This window comes from Chanodichthys erythropterus, chromosome 15 (genome assembly GCF_024489055.1).
Source record: "Chanodichthys erythropterus isolate Z2021 chromosome 15, ASM2448905v1, whole genome shotgun sequence".
Lineage (NCBI taxonomy): Eukaryota > Metazoa > Chordata > Actinopteri > Cypriniformes > Xenocyprididae > Chanodichthys > Chanodichthys erythropterus.
Window position 1 is genome coordinate 5083290 of NC_090235.1, and position 16711 is coordinate 5100000.

At 36.2% G+C, this 16711-nt stretch overlaps 2 protein-coding genes across 3 annotated transcripts; one reads left to right on the top strand and one right to left on the bottom strand.

Moving 5' to 3' along the window:
• Positions 1–5924: 5924 nt before the first annotated feature.
• crabp2b (cellular retinoic acid binding protein 2, b) lies at positions 5925–12396 on the bottom strand. 2 transcript variants are annotated; one of them, XM_067411297.1, is made up of 5 exons: positions 12233–12396; positions 8488–8940; positions 7155–7333; positions 6705–6821; positions 5925–6295 (listed from the first exon to the last, which is right to left on the bottom strand). In XM_067411297.1, the coding sequence occupies exons 2-5, from the start codon at positions 8579–8581 to the stop codon at positions 6245–6247; spliced, it is 441 nt and encodes a 146-aa protein (XP_067267398.1). In that variant the 5' UTR covers positions 8582–8940; positions 12233–12396; the 3' UTR covers positions 5925–6244. The 2 variants fall into 2 exon arrangements, with proteins under 2 accessions (XP_067267398.1, XP_067267399.1); XM_067411298.1 differs by lacking the exon at positions 12233–12396 and adding an exon at positions 11767–11846.
• Positions 11859–14211, top strand: mrps21 (mitochondrial ribosomal protein S21). Its single transcript, XM_067411299.1, has 2 exons — positions 11859–12041; positions 13106–14211. Exons 1-2 carry the CDS (start codon positions 11959–11961, stop codon positions 13284–13286), a joined length of 264 nt encoding a protein of 87 aa, XP_067267400.1. The 5' UTR covers positions 11859–11958; the 3' UTR covers positions 13287–14211.
• The last annotated feature ends 2500 nt before the right edge of the window (positions 14212–16711 follow it).

Below are 16711 nucleotides of genomic sequence, written 5' to 3' on the forward strand. Positions count from 1 at the left end.
GCACAAGAGAGAGAAGCAATTTAATGTGAAAAACAAAGCAAAATGAGCGATTCATTTTCCGCTACGTATGATTAAACTGCAAAATAGCGTATTTTTGATCAAATTAATTTCCATTTCACATTTCTGCTGGAAATAAATCCGTCGTTACAGCCCTATTATTATTATTATTATTATTATTTTAAAAGAGGGCCAATGTCGCTTATATTAACCGGACATGGCAACACGGCAGAAGAGAGGCCTCGAGGAAGTAGCTGCGTGACTTGACGGTTAAAATCCAATGAGGAAGAGCAATTATATCACGATTGGGGAGAATCTTTCGGAAAAACGGAAGTTTAGTTTAACAAACTAAAATTAATTATTCATTGTTATATTTCAGTGTATTATTTAAACATTTTCAGTCTATTATTTAAACAACAGCATGACCTACCATTTCTAATCTATCTATCTATCTATCTATCTATCTATCTATCTATCTATCTATCTATCTATCTATCTATCTATCTATCTATCTATCTATCTATCTATCTATCTATCTATCTATCTATCTATCGTGGAAATCGGTTAATGATTTAGAATTTAAAATCTCATGCGGTTCCGGTTCCCGTTTCAACCACTGGGCGTCACTGTTGCCTCGAAAATTGGAATTTTCAATTGTAAACTATAGGTAGGGGCCCGGGGCAAGTTGTCACACGGGGAAGACTGCTGAAGGCTTGCAATTCTCAAGTCATGTGAGTTCACATGGGTGACAGGAGGCCATAAAGTAAGTCATATGATACCTCAAACACAAACAACCTCAATCACTGCGCATGCACACACACACACACACCCATGTATAGCCTACACATAATAATCTTCTTTGTGCTTTCTCATACAACTGTTTGTTCAATTCCATTCACTTTTAGAAGTTTGACCTCACTGACTGCAGAAGCTTTCTCTGATCATAGAGTTTCTGCTGCCGCTTATATAATTTGTTCCAAAAACAATGCAGCACTTTGACTTCAGTCTTGACCAGATGTAGATGAAATTCACACATATTGAATGGAAGCCAAACACTCCACCAATTGGCTTTGAGACAGCATGGCTCCTGTGTCGCATTATTTTTATGCTCTGATCTTGGTGTGCAAGCTTCCAGTGAAGTTCAAATGCATTAATCATTGAGCAGTGGTAAACAGGAATGGGACCTTAAATGAACCATTCATGCAGAAACAATATGCTTTTTAGCTTTGAGTTCAGAGGAAGGTTATAATGAAATGACAAAGATTTGTCACCATTAATTGCCCAAACCATCTTTCTTTCACAACCTCCTGGTCTCTTCTCTGAGTGGGTGTGTCTGCGCTTTCTTTTGCTTTCCTTTGAAACCGCAACATTCCTCAGCCAATCAAGCGATGCATGGCCCCATGACATCACCGCCTGTGGAATGAGCTGACATGAAGTCCGCACTGATGAGTTGCCAAGGCAACCAGCAGGGATGGAAGGAGCTTCAGTGGACCATGTGGGCTTGTGGGTTTTGCCACTGATTCCCTGCAGTATGGTGTCAATTAAAGAAGAGTAGAAATCATGATCTGGGACTAATTTAGTGCATACCACCACAATGGGCTTAAACCACACAAGGCCAGAGTTAAATACATGGTGAAGACCTGACAACCTTGTTCTAGAGTGCTTGTAAAATTAATCTGGTTAACGAGGTGCGCAGTGGACATGCCAGGAGTTGCGGTGGATGTGAATCCGTGTCTGAAGGCATTTTGGCATTCTCTTGAAATTGTAAACTGAGTCAAGAGCCCCAGACAGACAGATGGAACAAATAGAAGTTCATGCTGTGCAAATATTTTCGGAAGAAATTGTTAGCGTTGCTTGTGCAAAACTTGCTGACACAATGATAGGGTGCTGTTTAATATATATGTTCAAATTGTAGTCTTTTAAAAGGCATCTGAAATAATAAACTAAGTACAATGTAGTTTCAAAAACATGATTCACGACATCGGCTGCGTTTTCTCACTCTCTTATCTCTCCAACAGCGAGTCGACACACAAACCCGCCTCCCCTCACTCACTCGTTTCATTTGCTCTGGATGAATATTGTTGGTGTTACACCCAATGTGCAACTCATAATGCCGCCTCTCTGCACTTAAACAGTCAAATATAAACAAAATAATGTCAAATACTGTCTTGGCGAGTATTCATTTAAACACAATCAGTTATGTTTTAAGTGAATGGAAAAAGTTGAGAAAGAAAACGCATGTGTAACATTATAATGGACCGTGCATCAGGTCTTAAAGTGACAGCAGCCTAATATACCTGCTGCCAAATTCTGAGATAATATTGAAAATATTTATTGGCAGTTTTTCCCCATGGTATCGATGTCAAAACTGTGGCCAGTGAAAATGCTGAGTGGCTAGTAACTAGCCACAGTGACTGGTGAGCAAAAAGGTTAAAGGTGCCCTAGAACCAGTTTTTACAAGATGTAATATAAGTCTAAGGTGTCCCCTGAATGTGTCTGTGAAGTTTCAGCTCAAAATACCCCATAGATTTTTTTTAATACATTTTTTTAACTGCCTATTTTGGGGCATCATTAACTATGCACCGATTCAGCGCGTGGCCCCTTTAAATCGCGTGCTCCCTGCCCCCATGAGCTCTCGACTATAATACAGTGCATTTACAAAGTTCACACAGCTAATATAACCCTCAAATGGATCTTTACAAGATGTTCATCATGCATACTGCATGTATGTGTCGGATCATGTGAGTATAGTATTTATTTGGATGTTTACATTTGATTCTGAATAAGTTTGAGGCTGTGCTACGTGGCTAAAGCTAACATTACACACTGTTGGAGAGATTTATAAAGAATGAAGATGTGTTTATGAATTATACAGACTGCAAGTGTTTAAAAATGAAAATAGCGACGGCTCTCTTGTCTCCGTGAATACAGTAAGAAACGATGGTAACTTTAACCACATTTAACAGTACATTAGCAACATGCTAACGAAACATTTAGAAAGACAATTTACAAATATCACTAAAAATATCATGATATCATGAATCATGTCAGTTATTATTGCTCCATCTGCCATTTTTTTCTATTGTTCTTGCTTGCTTACCTAGTCTGATGATTCAGCTGTGCACAGATCCAGATGTTAATACTGCCTGCCCTTGTCTAATGCCTCGATCATGGGCTGGCATAGGCAAATATTGGGGGCGTACATATTAATGATCCCGACTGTTACGTAACAGTCAGTGTTATGTTGAGATTCGCCTGTTCTTTGGAGGTCTTTTAAACAAATTAGATTTACACAAGAAGGAGGAAACAATGGAGTTTGAGACTCACTGTATGTCATTTCCATGTACTGAACTCTTGTTATCCAACTATGCCAAGGTAAATTCAATTTTTGATTCTAGGGCACCTTTAAAGGTGCTTAAGCGATGTCACGTGTTTTTAGGCCAAAACATTTTTTGTCACATACAGCAAACATCTCCTCACTATCCGCTAGCTGCCTGTCCCCTGAGCACACTGTAAAAAAAACGCGGTCTCTGTAGTCGCCACAAGCTCCGAAAACGGCAATAAAAACAAACTGATGCAGTCTGGACCACGAATCATAATAAACACGCTCCAGCCAAAAACCAACAAGAATGATTTTAAATGCGCGTTCATGACTGTTTCAGGAAGCATGGAGGGGAGGGGGAGGAGTAGGAGGGAGGGTCTAGCTAGCCTCTGTTTTGTTTGACAACACTTCAAACGTCAACAGGAAGTTAGTCAAAGACTATAGAATAACACAAGACGTGTCACTCGTGTAGTTTTGAATGGGAGAAAGTGTAAAGCGCAACATGGCGGAACAAGTCCCGCCTTCTAAATAAGAGCCAATCGCCGACTGGTAAAGTCATCGCGTCACTTCAGCGGCCGTTAGAATTGCCGGTTTCTAAAGAAACAGTCAGACGCGCGCCTCTGAAGAGACGCGCATTTAGGTCTGCGCATGAGCATTAGCATGATCCAGCCTGAAAAATAATTTTTTTTGTCATGATTCGAGCGTTTAGAAACTACATTTATGAGCCGGTTGTTGTTACATTTCATTGGTGATTTCAAATATGAAATTTAAATGTAAGGTTGGCGAACAGTTTTGGAGAATTTGATGTTTCCCCATTCAAAGAGATAGGGCATGATGCCCAGGATGCCCGAGAGGCGTTTCAAAGATGGCCGCCGAGTGAAATGACTTTGAGTTAGTCCACCCAGGATCACTTAGAGCACCTTTAATATCAAGCCCTGTTTACCCCCATAGCAAACTCCACAAAAATATAGTCACTGCATCTGATTTTGTTAAGAAGAGCTTATAGACTTTCTGAACCTCCTCCAGAAAGTGTGTAAACTTAAAGGCAATAATATGTATTTTTCGCTGCTAGAGGTCGCCTTTACAAAACAAAGGCGTAGCTTGATGACACTGAGATTGAGCACGGAGTCATGGGAGATGTCGTCTTCACCTCACAGCCAGGGGAAAAGAATCTGATGGGACTCGGGCAGAAATCATGTTCATGGATGAGATTATAAACGTTAGTATGAAGCAGATGCTGATGATAGACGAGCACGACACACGGCTCGAGAGCAGTGGAACTTTTATGTTGAAGTCGCCGCTTCCGCTTCTTGAAGTCAAGAGTATGTGGGGTAACACAGAGCTGTTTTTTACATATATTTGAAGGTGTTGAAAATGATGTTAAAACGTTACTCTGTGTGTTCACTCAGCGGCTGCTATGAGACACGTCTTGCACACTGGAGTAATCTAGATCGATATTAGAATATCATATTAATATAATCAAGAAAATGAGATTCAAACAATAAGACTAATTGTGTTGAGCTATATATCAGAGAATAGTTTTCTGTCTATAAATGTATCCAAACAGTTGTTCCCTTGTCTAATAAAACATTTATTAAAGCGTTTTTGGTGTTTCCATGGTTTCTACAAAATAAAACCAGAAATCGATGTCATTGATAGGAGACGCACAGACACTGTCGGTGTCCTGGTTAAAATTGCTTATTTCTCTGGATTTAAACATTCTTGGAAACATCTGGGATAATGTAAGTACACAAGCCAACAAAATAAATAACATTGTTCTAGTGGTTTTGGATATTTTAATCCAAAACTTTTACTTATTGTGCCTTTAACAGCATCCTCTGTACACTGCAGCATACATACATTTCATGGGTTATATGAGCTTAAAACTCTTAACAAGACCACTGAGACTCGTAGAGAAAACAGCACACTGAAATTATGTGCAATCTTGAATAAGTCCACTGTGAGCTCTGTTGTCTGGGAACCTGGAAAATTCATCATTGGCAGCAGACTGGAAAAACACAGCAGTCTTTGAACACTGCTGAATAAATGTGTGTCTGTGGCAGAACGGAATAGAGTTTTAAGTATCAGCAACTTTTTGCATCATTTATTCATATTCTTTTATTAAGCTTCCAGATGCATGCGCCCCAGATTTAGCATAAAGCAACAGCTTGGATCATGAATCTGGCTGCAGAAAGACAAAAGAGAGAAAGGAATGACAGCCATTCTCATTGACCTCATGCAGTAACTAGTTACAGATGGGAGAGAGAGCAGAGGGAATATAACCTTGAAAATATGAAATCATTTTTCTTTTCTAATGTTTACTCACTCTTTCCATACCTCTCCCTCATTCCCCCATTACTCTTTGCCAGGAAATAATTCAAAAATTGATGCACACTCGTGAAATACAAATTTATAGTGTTGTTCAAACCAGCAAGTGGTTGGATCAGGAGACAGAAAGCAAGAACAGACACAAAGAGCACTTTGAAGAGAAGGAATGAGGCAGAAAATAAGTGAAAAAAATGCAACCAAGGTCAATGTCAAAGAGATTTATATATCCAGGCAAGATGATAACAGTGAAGAAGTCATGAGATTTTTGGGGGTTTATTTGTATAAAGGTTTATTGCCAAAAACATTTTTGATTAATAAGCCACATTGTGGCATATATGAAAATGCAACATAAAATGCACAAACAACAACAATAAATACACTTTTCAGATAATGCATTAAAAAGAACAATGCAAACTCACACTCATCTTTACTATTACCGTTTCTGACCCTTCAAACATCTCTCCTTTAAAACACAAACTTAGCGTATGTCAAACATATAAAAAGTGGAAGGAACAGGCTATTTGTACAATGATAAACTAGTATTTTAGCACACTGTGGACATAGTTGAGATGGAATGAACTGAGATCCAAGTATCCATCAGTCTCGTTCATAGACACGGGTGCATACAACATCTCCGGCTCTCATGGTCTGGAAAATAAACATCAGAAAGACACCATCCAACTGTTTAATCAATTTAAGATTCATATCCGATGGGCTTAAACATATGAACACATGTTAAATTTTCACATTGTTCTCTGAATTCAAAGAATAATTGTTTTCATTTCCTAACATGCAACACTGATTTAACTAAATGAAAGTTACAAAATATTAATTAGGAACAAAATACAGAAATTGAGGGGCTTGTTTACTGTAAGTGGCCTAAATGTGAGCTTTGACGTCTAGTAATGTGAACATCTATTCATCATCAATATAACAAAGATGAATGAACAGCATCTATCACTGGAAGGTGTTGAGAATTTTAAGATTGTAGTCTATATTATATGCTACTGGCATAAGTCAGTTGAATATATTCAGATAGCCTAAGTGGTGTACTTACGAGAATCATCTGGCCATCATTGGTCAGTTCACGTGTCCATGATGTTTCAGGCCCCTCCCCCTTCTGCAGCGTCTGCTCACAAGTGATTTTACTGTCAGTGTCCCATTTTGGAAAACTCTGAGGGGAAATTGAAATAGTTAGAAATTAACTAAGAGTGTGGATATTAATTTATAATGTCTTAAAGTCTCATATAGGATTGTTTGCTGAAAACATAGATCATAGTGTTTTTGTGTATAGGTAAAAATTAACTTTTGCATCACATAAAGTTATATATTACTATATAGTTTAGTTTTAGACAGTATTAATTTATTTTATATCTATATATTATAAACTTTATAATATTACATTTCTGTCTTATGTAACATGCTTATGTGTAGTAATTTACAGAGAGAAAAATATGATGTATGGAATGATTGATATGATCGAGCGATGATGGATGGATGGTATTACTGTGCACGGGCGTCCATCCACCGTAGTCTCGTTGAAGGACTCGCCCACCGTGAAGGACACATGAGTGGTCCGCACACTAGTGGAGGTCTGAATAGAGAGGCTTTCTCCCTGCTGTGAAATTTCAACAGCTGGTTTGGAGGCTGCTGCAACTGCAATCTTCCTCAGAAAGACGTTTACACCTGTAGAACACACCAACAAACGTGCTAAGAAATTAAAAGGCCATTTATCATCACCAGAAACCAAAGCCATTTTTCCTACGCCCAATTTCCTGTCCTTAATAAGCGTGTCCAATCTCCACTGGAATGTTTTACCATTTAAACAGTGGTTGCTTATTTATGCAATAAAAATCAGGTACCCTAGTCTTAAAGTTTACACGAAGAAAATATATATTTTTTAAATTAGTGAGTCACGACAGTGAATTTATTATATTTCAGTTAGGGGCAACAGTATACTTAGTCTACTTGAACTCCCCTTGGCTTGAATAATTGGGGTCGAGGGACGGTGTGTCTGCAGAGCCAAACGGCTGGCTAAGGGGCCCCGTTTCAGGGTTTGTGAGCCTAATCACAATCCCATGAGGAAGTGAAGCATAACATTTTTCCATGCAGCTTTCCATTGATTGTGCTTATGGTCAAGCCGTACGTTTTTTGGTAACAATTTATTTTGATGGTCCACTTTAAACACTCTACTAACTACTAAGAAACTTTGCAACTACATGTCAACTAGAGTATTAGTAAACTATCTGCTTAATGTCTGCTAACACTTTATTTTGATAGTCCTCCAACAGACATTCTACTGACTATTAGTAACTTTGTACATGTACGTCAACTTATTCTACTAACCTAAAGAGTAGTTGACATGTAGTTGCAAAGTTACTTATAGAATGTCTAAGTGGACCATTGAAATAAAGTGTAACGTTTAAAAAAATAATAATAATAATAAAAATGAATGACACTGACATGCAGTCGTGCATTTATTTTATTTTTTTGCTTGGTTTATAGCAAATAAAAAAAATGATAACAAAATGTCTAATTTTATAATGCAAAACAAGTAATAATTTCAAACATATGCCACTTATGCCAACACTTTTACAGACTTTTAATTAGACTTTTTTTCCCTTTTTTTTTACAAGGCAGTTACACCAGACATTTTCATTTTAAGCCTCAAAACGTATCAAAGAAAATTAAAAAAAAAATCAAAATTAAAATACTTAATTTACAATTAAAAATGTACATACTTTAAACGAAGACTTTAAACTTAAAAACTTTGAATAATTTCTCCTTTTAAAAATCTTAAACATATTCTTTTATATTAATGAAGAATCTTTAAAACTCACCGAGAGCTTTCAGAAGCTCCTCGAAATTTTCGGAGCTTTTCATTTTCCAGGATCCAGAAAAGTCAGCAAACGTTCGCTCCATGTTTGATTCCATGTTTCTCTTTTCTTTCAAACAGTTGTTTCTTCTCCTCTCATCTGCCGGCGTTCAGCAGTCTTTCTCTTGCTCAGATCAGCCTGTAAATGTGCGCTGAGTTCTCGACCAATCCGGAGCGTTTGCGCCTGTGCGGTCTTTCATTGGGCGGCCACTGCTCGCGCACAATGTGCTTCCAGTAAAGATCCAACTAGACCCCTGTTTGCCCCACCATTTGCCTTGAGCGATCGGGTCATCCTGCTAATTCCTTCAGTTACATCCTAATTGTCATTTAGCAGGCGCTTTTATCCAAAGCAAGCAGCATGCTTATGACAAGACCAGACTCCTTGCTCATGGACCACACCTCATCTCAACCTGGAGTTCTGCAGTTTTAAATAATATATAATATTAAAGTTATACTTGTCATCTACTGAATTGTAAAGCATTCCAATGAAAATACATGGAAACCCAATTATTCAAATCCCATTCCCTCATATAAACATGCCAACAAAGGCATCTCATGCTGAGCTTTGTTAGTATTCAAACCACAACAGTCAGCCATTGTCAGTCAATCATATCACAGCTTCAAATCTCTTCTGTCTCTTGCTGAGAAGGCTGTAGACTCCTCTGTGTCTGTGGCCTAACAAGAATCTGACTTTAGACTTCCTCTAAAGTTCTGAGAGACTTTATTTCAAAATAAATATCAATAAACCACTATTTGTATAATATTTATACAAATAATGTAGTAAAATAATATTCATAATAGTCAATTATAAAGTAATATTTCTTTTGATTACATTCAATTCACCCTTTTCTGTAAAAAAGAATTGTAGTTTTAAAAGTTAGCTGTTTGCTTTAAAATTTTGAGTTCATTGAAATTAAAAATTTGAGTTAATACAATGAAGGCGATTGGATTAATTAATAGAAACTCAAAATATTATGTTATATGAACAACATGTAAGTTGATCTGACAAAAGAAAAAAATGTTGTGATAAATCATGAAAATATTTTTTTTACCATGACAAGTTATGCAGAGGTGAATTTGTATAAGATAGCATGCACTAAAATGAATGGTATAAAATTGTTTTTTAATCATTCAAGGCCACATTACAGACTCTGATTTTTTATTATTATATCAACATGAATTTTGCCAACTGCTCAGTATGGCCTTAAAGGGATAGTTCACCCAAAAATGAAAATTATCCCATGATTTACTCACCCTTAAGCCATCCTAGGTTTACATGACAATCTTATTTCAGATGAACACAATCCGAGATATACTTAAAAATATCTTTAGTCCTCCAAGGTTTATAATGGTTGTGAATGGTAGGCCAAATTCTGAAGCCAGAAAAAATGCATCCATCCCTAAAAAAGGTAATCCATATGGTTCCTTGGGGTTAATAAAGGCCTTTTGAAGCGAAGGGATGTGTTTTTGTAAGAAAAATATCCATATATATATAAAATTTGAATAATTAGCTTTTGCGGTAGACGACCGCAACAAACTCAAGCTCCTCTTCTCTTATATCGAAATTCTCATTTTAGACTTCTAATTCGTGACCGGTGTTTTGTTTTGCTCTCTCCACGTTTGCCATTGCAACACTGCGTTCGAGTCAAAGGTTGCTCTTACACCCAAATTGACGTGCGTACAATATGTGTACGGTCGTCTGCAGGAAGCTCGTATATTTGAATTTATAAAGTTTTATATATGGATATTTTTCTTACAAAAACATCCCTTCACTTCAAAAGGCCTTTATTAACCCCCATGAGCCATATGGATTACTTTTTTTTATGGATGGATGCATTTTTTCTGGCTTCAGAATTTGGCCTATCATTCACAACCTTGGAGGACTAAGGATATTTTTAAATATATCTCAGATTGTGTTCGTCTGAAAGAAGATTGACATATAAACCTAGGATGGCTTGAGGGTGAGTAAATCATGGGATAATTTTTGGGTGAACTATCTCTTTAATAAACGAGGAAGTATCATCATTAGTTTTTTTTAATCAGTTCCATTCATTCTCTCCAAACCCACGCATTCACTCTCTCTTGCTCTAATCTGCTTCACTTCATTTTGTTTTCGTTCCTTTTGTGCACGTCTCCACATTCCTACAAATGGCGTGAAAGAAGCAGCAAGAAGACGAGAAGCAAATGGAGTGTTTGAGTGGCCAAAAGGGAGCCAGGGAGGAGAGAAAGAATGAGGCCATGTAAACTGAAACCACATCCTCTTCTCCAAATGCTTGGAGGTAATTACCAGTCGATTCCTTAGTTGCTCCCCACCCGTCTCTTTTCTCTCCCTTTACCCCCTGATCCCACCCCCCTATCAAGAACATTTCAACAAGTCTGGATAAGAAATGATATGCCTGGAAATGGAACAGAGGAAAAGCGGAGGGGGAAAACGAGTGAGAGAGAAAGAAAGAAACTGTATATTTTCAGTCAGAATGGAGACAGTGGCAAAAGTTCAAGCTGTTTTCTTGCTCTCACTTTGAATGCTTCCCCTAAAAGCACATCAGCAAGTCTTTCTTTGAAGTGGTCAAGTCAATAAAGCTACTTGAATTTGAATGAGAAAACAATCCTGATCCCAGACTCACCTACTACTGACCCCATTATCCGGGAGACGATGAGGAATTCATGTATGAAAGAGAAAGACAGTGAAAGGAGGGGGAATTTTTCTACATAAAACGACTAAGTGAGCAGTTTGTGATAACAATCACTGATGACCTAAGTCCATTTGCCATGTGAAGAGCCGTTTGTTTCACAAAACATAATAGGAGCTCAGTGGGCCTAATGAATATAGTGGAGAAGGCATGGCTAAAATACTTTGTTTTTAAAGGTGGGCTACACCTTAACTTCTAAAATAAAAAACTGCATTTTGTTATTATTAATACTCCAAGTGTATCTTCATTTTTCCTCTAGTCAACAAAAAGGCATTCCTGAGAATATTGTTGTAAAAGGTAATAATTTCATAGGTTTTTGCTGTGTCCTTAATTTAAATGTTCCTCCAGGTGAAAATTTACATAGTGTTATGATCAAACTTAAAAAGATGGTTAAAAATGATCAAAATAAACATCAAGTTTGTCCCTCATGTAGCCTAATCTGAGCCACTGAGCAATGGTTAACTTAAGCTCTTTATTTCCATCCTGTTAGGTTCCGTCCTGTTTTGTAATCAATTAAAGTTATAAAAGTCTATAAATCTAATTAATACATTTACCTGAATTAATTTCTCTTTTGTGTGACTGTCTGAGTCGTTGAAAAACACAGCACATCTCCTTCAACAAGCGCAACGGTTGATTTTTGAAATCCATTTGGCGCCACCTAGAGTTCGCGCGCTCACGTCCAGGAACTGTCTGTTCAACAGATCGCATTTCCACCCGAGCACAATTGACGGTAGCACAGACGAAACATGGCGAACCACCTTCGTTTCATCGCTCGGACTGTCATGGTCCAGAACGGCAATGTCGATGCGGCATATGGCGCTCTGAGCAGGTACTTAACTAACCTAGATCTATCATTTAACGTATATATTGAAGAAATGTCTCTGTAAAATCTTTTAGTTAAGCTCTAATAACTGATGTGACCATATCACATCACCAAACAGCATGTCATAGTATATAGAGATATAGACCTCTATCAGTTCTCAGTAGGTCATTTAGTCGATGCATCATGCACCGCCTTACCTTAAAGACCCCTCACTCAAGATTTTGAGCAAACCCATGAACCCGCATCATATAAAAATAGATTTAGTAGGATTTCCTGTTAACACATAACTTGATTAAAGAACATTTGTATATTATATAATGAAGTCAGTAACGTTAGTAAAAGGGTTAATTATTAAATTAGTTGGCCACGCCCTCACTTCTACGTCCTTGCGTAATGTTTTTATTGACAAATGTTGCCTGCGGTGTTATTTTAGTATTATTTATTATATACTATTATAGTTTTATTAACTATATTTTGAATAAGCTTTTTATTTTATTTTAATATTCTCAGTTTGTATTTTAATTTCATTTTCAGTAATGTTATGTTCTTCCTTTTTTTTATATATATATATATATATATATATATATATATATATATCACTCTGAATAATGTCTTTAATAATCTCAGATTCAGTTTTAGTGTGCTTTATTGGCATGACAAACTGCATTAGTGTTTGCAGTGTAGCATGAGCTCTGATGAGAAACTATGCGATGTCAAATAAGTAAAAATAAACAAGTAATATTAAAATATCTGTAATGCACAAATGAAGTGAAACAAAATGATATAAAGTAACAGTCCTAGGTAAGTGAAAAAGGTAGTGTGAATGAAAAATTGTAAGGGAGATGCGTCATTGCACAAGTTTCTTTAGAGGGTGCAGTTGAGTTGAAAATATGATTATACAGTGATTATAAAACTCTTACCTTGGATTGTTATATAATCTTACTTTCACAACACTTAAGCTTATTGGATTTGGTTTGAAACGTTGCTTTGTTTTCAGCCATATAACCAAATAATTCATTAGGATATTTCATATTTACAAATATTGAAGTTCTCTCTCTTTTTCTCTGCAGAGTGCTGTCCTCAGACGGAATAATTGAATCTGTGAAACGCAGAAGATACTATGAGAAACCCTGTCGTATGCGACAGAGAAAGAGCTACGACAACTGTAAGAGAATCTACAACACTGAGATGGCCCGAAAGATATCTTTCGTTGCAAGGACACAAAGACAAGATCCATGGCTTGGATGTTAAAATTACATAAACTAACTGTTCACGTTGACCAACAGATGAGTCATGCACTGTGATCTGCCCCAGAAGCACCTTTGGTGTTTTGCAAAGATCTACGGGAACATTTTAACACTTAGATCATCAAAAGGTCATTGCAGGACTGTGTTCTGTCATCACCCTATTTCCATTTTCGATGTTGTGATATTGTAGGCTATTGAATGCTGTTAATAATAAAAGTATGTTAAATCATAATAACTTGTCATTTTGATTCAACAACATTAACGATAAATGCATTGTAAATAAATATGAATCTGTGTTTTGTTTAGAATTTGTGTAAAGTTTATTTTCAATGCTAGCAGTTAAAATTTGCAGTGTGCAACGCTTGAAGTTTAAAGTAGCAAACCAGTTCAAACAAAGCTAAAAGTTTTCAAAAGCAGGTGTAAAGTGGAAACGGCATAGTCACACATTAATGTTATCTTTTCTCCGTGTTAACATTTTGAAATGGCAAAAGGTCCTTTAAAATCTAAGACTTGTCAGTGATTCATTGAAGTCTACACACTTGTATACATTTTTAAATGATTGGTTAAATATTGGGGCAGTGTTGCTAAACTCTATTGTCTGGTAAAGTGGAATAACCAGAGGCTTTAATAAAAAAAACTAAACCAGTCTTTGTCAATAATGTACTATGTGACATAAATGACAAACCCTTGAGCAAACAACAGTGGAATGTATGGCTCTAGATGAATGCAGACCTGCTTTGACTGGAAGTCATTTCAAATATGAATAGTTAAGACATCAGTGTGTCTAACCTGGTGGCTTTAGTCCAGTCTTTACAAGATAATCTTCCACCAGGGAAAATAGGTTATATCTGTAACAGATAATCCAGGACTAGCTGTGCATCAAATGATTTTAATGCACCACCTGACGTGAAATGTTGCTGAGAAATATAATGTAGCGATTCAATAGCGAAGGTATTTTATTAATAAACGTTGCGGGGCAGTGTTGATAGTTTCTGTGCTCCTGAATGTTTCTGTGAATGTGTAGTGCAATCTCTGATCTTTTTGTCTGAGTTGATGTGTGTGTGCTTCAATGAAAACATTAATGTGCATTAAGTGCATTAATATAGAATGATGCTTAAACTGACTGGAACTGAAACCTGTGCATCAAGCAGTTTTAAAGGGGACCTATTATGCCCCTTTTCACATGATGTAATAAAAGTCTCTGGAGATGTGTCTGAAGTTTCAGCTCAAAATACCCCATTTATCATTTATTTGGATGTGAGCAAAAACACGCCCTTGTTGTGTGTGTCCCTTTAAATGCAAATGAGCTGCTGCTCCCAGCCCGCTTTTCAGAAGAGGGCAGAGCTTTAACAGCTTGCGTTACAACAACAAAGCTGGAGAATCTCACGCAGCCAAAATGACGATTCTTAGTAACAGTGTTCAACCTTACACTGTTCAAACCGGAGTCGGACACTGATGGAGAGACTCAGGAAGAAGTTACAAATTTTACAATGCATATGGAGTTTCTGAATGATTTTATGTAGTTTCTGTCGAGTAGATTCAACTCATCGGCTAGCAATCCAGTGTTGAATTGACCCTTGTTTGAGAAGCAACTCTTAAAGCAGCCCAACATGGCCTCACCCCATTTGTTGCGTGTTCCCCAGGGGCAAGGTTTATGTAAATTTTAGGGTTTGTGATGTCACCAACCCGGGAAGAAGCAGCCCAGACAGCAACATAGTGTGGCCCAGATCCGGCCCACATCTGGTACATGTGGATTACACTCAGACTCGCTGTAGTCCTTAAAAAGCGATTTCTGTAAAAGAAAATATCTCCCTTTGCATTGATCTTTGAGTGTCATAACTTCTCAGATGTTGTTTATGCTCAAACAGTAAAAGTACACACTAACTAAAGTTAAAAAAGTGAAATCATTATCAAGGACCCCTTTATGCACAGCCAATCAGAATTGAGTATTCAAACATATTCAGCCCATGGAACATTTTTTAAATTTTTATTGCTGCAGAAATATTGTTAAATAACATTAAAAGTTAAAATTTCACCTTTTTGACAATTGCTTTAACTAGTGGCTTGGTAAATACCACAGCAATATTGTGGTATTCGATAACCTTATCATTTAAGGTTAAGTTAATAGGTAAACTGCATTCTCGTGCAATGTTTCATCTATCACTTTTAAAATACTTTTATTACCAGAAGAAACTAATCATTAATAAAAGAATACAAAATTATATAATTATTTTTCTTTATTTTAAAGCAACCCTTGATTTGTGTCATATATTAATTCTTCAGTCTGAAATTTTGGTATGCTTCAGTGGCCAGACTGAGAAAAACTGAACTTCACTGCTGAACTGGAAGGAACTTATAGTAAGTGCTTTCACTGAGCTCAAGGTCTCTGTTTGATATATGTCACATGGGGGATGGGTCTCTCTCTAGAGGGTCATTAGGTTCAATGTATAGCTGTGGATGGGGCCTCAGCACTAGTTGAAGTGTTGTGCTTTCCATGAAGTAATGTTTGCATTTAAGTCTAACTAGCAAAAAAAACCAAAACCAAAATGCCACTCCTGTTGCGTCTTTTTTTTTTTTTTTGGACTAAACAATGTCATTCACAATAGCTATTTTTCACTACAGAGTTATTTATGTACAACTGATGTTTGAATGATTTCCTATTTTTAAACATAATTATTGTATACAAAGCTCTGTTTTCTTGATTGGTATATAGTGCATGTTGAGCGATGCCCTGAAAAAGGTCCCAAGCTGTATAGTCATGTGACATTCTGCCACAGGGTTCACTATATTCTTTTTATGTATGTAAACCAGGGGGGATGGGCTGCTGGGTAGTGCCTCTCTCTCATGCAAAAACACTATTTAACTTATGCAGTAAAGAGGATATACAAATTTTGTAACTATATGATGTATATATATATATATATATATATATATATATATATATATATATATATATATATATATATATATATATATATATATATATATATATATATATATATATATATATATATATATATATATATTAATGCCATCAAACGATTCATCATGATTAATCACATCCAAAATAAAGGTTTGTGTTCATGTGTGTATATGTGTATATACTGTGTATATTTATTATGTATGTATAAATACACACACATACATGTATTTATCTAAGAAATATTTACATGTATACATGTATATTTATATATAAATATAAATATTTTATATATAAATATATTTTATTAAATATATACATGCACGTGTGTATTTATATATACATAATAAATATACCCAGTATATACATATATATTATGTAAACACAAACTTTTATTTTGAATGCAATTAATCACAATTAATAGTTTGACAGCACTCTATATATATATATATATATATATATATATATATATATATATATATATATATATATATATATATATATATAAA

What these genes read in the sequence shown, in the direction of transcription:
- mrps21 (XM_067411299.1), top strand. Translation starts at nt 11,959, where the DNA reads ATGGCGAACCACCTTCGTTTCATCGCTCGGACTGTCATGGTCCAGAAC. An exon ending in GCATATGGCGCTCTGAGCAG is followed by an intron (nt 12,042 to 13,105) that starts GTACTTAACTAA and finishes TTTTCTCTGCAG; the next exon opens with AGTGCTGTCCTCAGACGGAA.
- crabp2b (XM_067411297.1), bottom strand. Translation starts at nt 8,581, where the DNA reads ATGGAATCAAACATGGAGCGAACGTTTGCTGACTTTTCTGGATCCTGG. An exon ending in GGAGCTTCTGAAAGCTCTCG is followed by an intron (nt 7,334 to 8,487) that starts GTGAGTTTTAAA and finishes TGTGTTCTACAG; the next exon opens with GTGTAAACGTCTTTCTGAGG. An exon ending in TGGATGGACGCCCGTGCACA is followed by an intron (nt 6,822 to 7,154) that starts GTAATACCATCC and finishes ATTTCCCCTCAG; the next exon opens with AGTTTTCCAAAATGGGACAC.